This window comes from Aquarana catesbeiana, linkage group LG03 (genome assembly GCF_042186555.1).
Source record: "Aquarana catesbeiana isolate 2022-GZ linkage group LG03, ASM4218655v1, whole genome shotgun sequence".
Taxonomy (NCBI): Eukaryota; Metazoa; Chordata; class Amphibia; order Anura; family Ranidae; genus Aquarana; species Aquarana catesbeiana.
This window is the reverse complement of record NC_133326.1, coordinates 686,159,644-686,163,387: the sequence shown is the minus strand read 5'-3', so window position 1 is coordinate 686,163,387 and position 3,744 is coordinate 686,159,644. Positions and strand designations below refer to the sequence as shown.

Here is a 3,744-nt window from a genome sequence, read left to right as displayed (position 1 = left end):
GAACCGAGCGATTGGCGGGCTGTCAGTCACCGCTCTCTGCTCTGGCACCCCCCCCGCATGCTCCTGGAGCCCTGGATTGTGAAGGGGGAGGGAGCAGCTCACTGAGAGGCTGAGCCAGGTGCCGGTTCAGGGTTGTGGGCTAATACTGACCATATTGTCACGATCTTGCCCCAGCCTGGACGGGCTCTGTGATGTCAGCCGACAGCAGGCTTCACCCTGCTGTCTGCTGAAAACTAGTCTTTTGGCTGTACTTCTCCTTTAAGTCTGGTCTGGGATGGAATGGGATTGCCACTTACATGGATGTGGACGTGGTTCAGCCAATTATATTACCTCTGTCATGTTTTACTGCCACCTCTCTTCCATATTAGGAAGATTTCCTTTCACTTGTCAGGGGACAACGGTGTAAGAAATTAGGGAAATTATTCAGATAGCAATAAAAACATGACAGAGGCTCAATCTATTTTAACAAGCTATCCAACACTAAAAATCAATCTTTAAGTACTGGTAAGTCTTCTGCAAGAACAAGAACAAAGCAGGATCCTACATTTTATATTTTCATAGTGTGCTCAACATTTTTTAAAATGTACTCTTGCATTCAAATGAAGAAAACATACACATATTCATATCTGTGTAAATCAATAGTTGTTTTATATGTCTATTGCCTTTGTTCTAATTAAATTCTGAGTACACTGAATAATCATATTGACCTTTATATATACAGTAAAGAATCACAATCATTTATATAAGGACTCTTTTCCATTAGCTGGTAGGTAGTTATTCTAAAGACAGGAACATTTGTTAATAACACTTCTAATCTCTTGATTCCTCAAGCTGTAGATTAGAGGATTTACTAGAGGTGTAACCAGGGTGTAGAGCAAAGATAGACCCTTGTTTATATTTAAGGAACTTTTGTTTGGTGGAAAAAAGTATATAGATCCTAAGGTTCCGTAGTAAAGACACACAACGGTGAGGTGAGAACTACAAGTGGAAAAGGCCTTCTGTCTTCCAGTGGTGGATGGGATCTTCAGGATGGTGTGAAGGATGGTGATATAGGTGGTTGTGATGAACACAAATGGACAAACAACAAGAGAAAAACATAAGACAGAAGTCACCAACTCAACAGAAGGGTTTTCCGAACATGAAAGTTCTACCACAGGAGAGATGTCACAGTAGAAATGATTGATCGTGTCTGGACCGCAGAATTCTAGACTGTCCAATAAAACATATAGTATGAAGGACAATGTGAAGCCCACTAACCAGCAAGAACTGACTATTTGGACCTGATGTCCAAAGGTCATGATGGCAGCGTAATGTAATGGTTTACATATGGCCACATATCGATCAAAGGACATTGAAGCCAACAGTAAACACTGGGCCATCGTGGGAAAAGCTAATAAAAAGAATTGGAAAATACATTGGGCAATGGAAACTCTCCCACCGCCCACCAGTATCAACCACAGCATGTTTGGCACAATGTTACTGGTGAAGATGATTTCAGACAAAGACAGCTGACTGATGAAGATATACATTGGTGAGTGAAGACTCCGAATTAACACAACCAACACAACAACAAGGGCATTGCTGGTTAAGGCCATGATGTGAATGATCAGAAAGATGATAAAAACTAGAATTTTAAAGTCTTGAAGGTCTCCGAATCCCAGGAGTACAAATTCTGTGAGCAATGTTTGGTTCCTTTTGACCATTGTGTGGACACCATAACAAAAATATCTGACAATGTGATAAAATAAGGTTAAAAAGTGTGTGTGTGTGTGCTTAGACATTTCTGACAAAAGTTATTTGAGACAGAGAGAGAGTGAGGAAGAAACCCACATACATTTTTTTTACAACTCGGCTCACTAAAACACATTTTATTAAAATTCCATTTTGCATTTATTTAAAATTGCATTACTAAAAATTGTGAAATCACAGAAAACATACCATATGCTGTTTCCAGGTGAGATCAGGCTCCACATTCCATAGCTACTTCTCAGGTGCTGGTTCAAACCAATCAATTGTACCAGGAACAGGAACATCGCTCATGAGGATGCAAAATAATATTCTTCCTATAATAAGATATCCAACAGGAACAAGTACTATTCTGATATGTCATGGACTAGGCACAGCACTTTCTCAAAAAACTTCCAATGTAACTTAACATACACTATATTACCAAAAGTATTGGGACGCCTGCCTTTACACCCACATGAACTTTAATGGCATCCCAACTGAAAATAAGTGAGAAACCTTGTGAGCTGCTATTAAAATTATAAAATAGCTGACAGCACTCCCCACACTTCCTTTATAACATGTGATAAAACAATACTATATTCCAAATAGTGCAAATAAAATCCTACAAGTGTATATCACAAATTAACCAACAGTACAAAATTCAGTGCAGTAGAAAACAAATTATTTTTGTGCAATAAATTATCATATGTTCATTGTGTCCATGGGTCATCCTTATACCTTAAGTGGAAAAAAACAAAAAAACACTTGTGTTTGTGTCAAAATAATAACAGTAGGGCAGTCTCTTTATACACATCCACCTCTGTGTCTCTTATATGGTTCCTATGCTCCCTCCACCAGATGTGCCCTCTGCTTATATCCTAATATATTGTGCCTTGTGTATTAATATTCCTCTGGATCTCTCCTCTTACCCCCTGGACTCTCACCTTCCCACAGCCTGCTGGCTTGCAGTGTCCTATCTGCTTGGGGGTGATGCTGCCCCAATGAAAAATGTCGCCCAAGGCAAACGCCTTGTTTGTCTTGTGGTAGATACACCCCCTGGCCTCTCCCCTACCCCCTTCCCCTCCACTTTTACCGCTGTACTGACACAATGTAGGAGGCTTCCAGTGAGCCACAAATATAATATACAGTTCTGGATTTTTTTAAGCTGGTAACTTTCCAAATACCGAACCCACTGCACCAAATTGCACCTCCCTGACCTATTGATTCACCCTCCAACCTTCTGTCCCTCCTTCACCAATCCTGTCTTATTCCTCTCCCCTACCCCCTTCCCCTCCACTTTTACCGCTGCACTCACAAAATGTAGGAGGCTTCCAGTAAGCCACAAATATAATAAAGTACACTTAAATATACACAGTACAGTACACAGTACAGTACACTTAAATATCCTATATATTGTACTGCTGTTAATATAATTGTATTCATGCAACACTTGTATTCTTGAAAACATTTTTTTTTTTTTTATAAAGATGATTGAACAGCAAACCAAAATGAGACTTTAGATTTTTATGTTTTTATTTTGAAGCTGTGGTGCGTTGAACAAATCAGGGGCCATGTATAAGAAGGTATGCTAGCAAGATTTTATTTCAGTTCATATCAATCAATCATCTGTCATCCCTCTGTCATTTATGCAATACAACAGTACAAATACAAAAATCTAAAAATGTAAGTGATATTAAAGGCAGTTCTTAATAAAAATAACAAACACTTTATGCTGCGTACACACGGTTGGATTTTCCAACGGAAAATGTTGGATGTGAGCTTATTGTCGGAAAGTCTGACCGTGTGCATGCTCCATCGGACATTTGCTGTCGAACTTTCTGCCAACAAATGTTTGAGAGCAGGTTCTCAAATTTTCCGCCAACAAAACTTGGCGCGAATCAACACTCACCAAACTTCTACTAAAATGAAATTAGCAGAAGGAGCCCAAAGGGTGGCACTAAAGAGCTGAAAACCACTTAGTACGTCTAGTACGTCACTACGTTCGTACTTGTTGGC

The 3,744-nt window shown here is 39.6% G+C and overlaps 1 protein-coding gene across 1 annotated transcript; it reads right to left on the bottom strand.

The window, feature by feature from the left end:
• Window positions 1-779: 779 nt before the first annotated feature.
• On the bottom strand, window positions 780-1,703 carry LOC141134152 (olfactory receptor 6Q1-like). Its single transcript, XM_073623736.1, has one exon. It carries the CDS (start codon window positions 1,701-1,703, stop codon window positions 780-782), a length of 924 nt encoding a protein of 307 aa, XP_073479837.1.
• Between the last annotated feature and the right edge of the window lie 2,041 nt (window positions 1,704-3,744).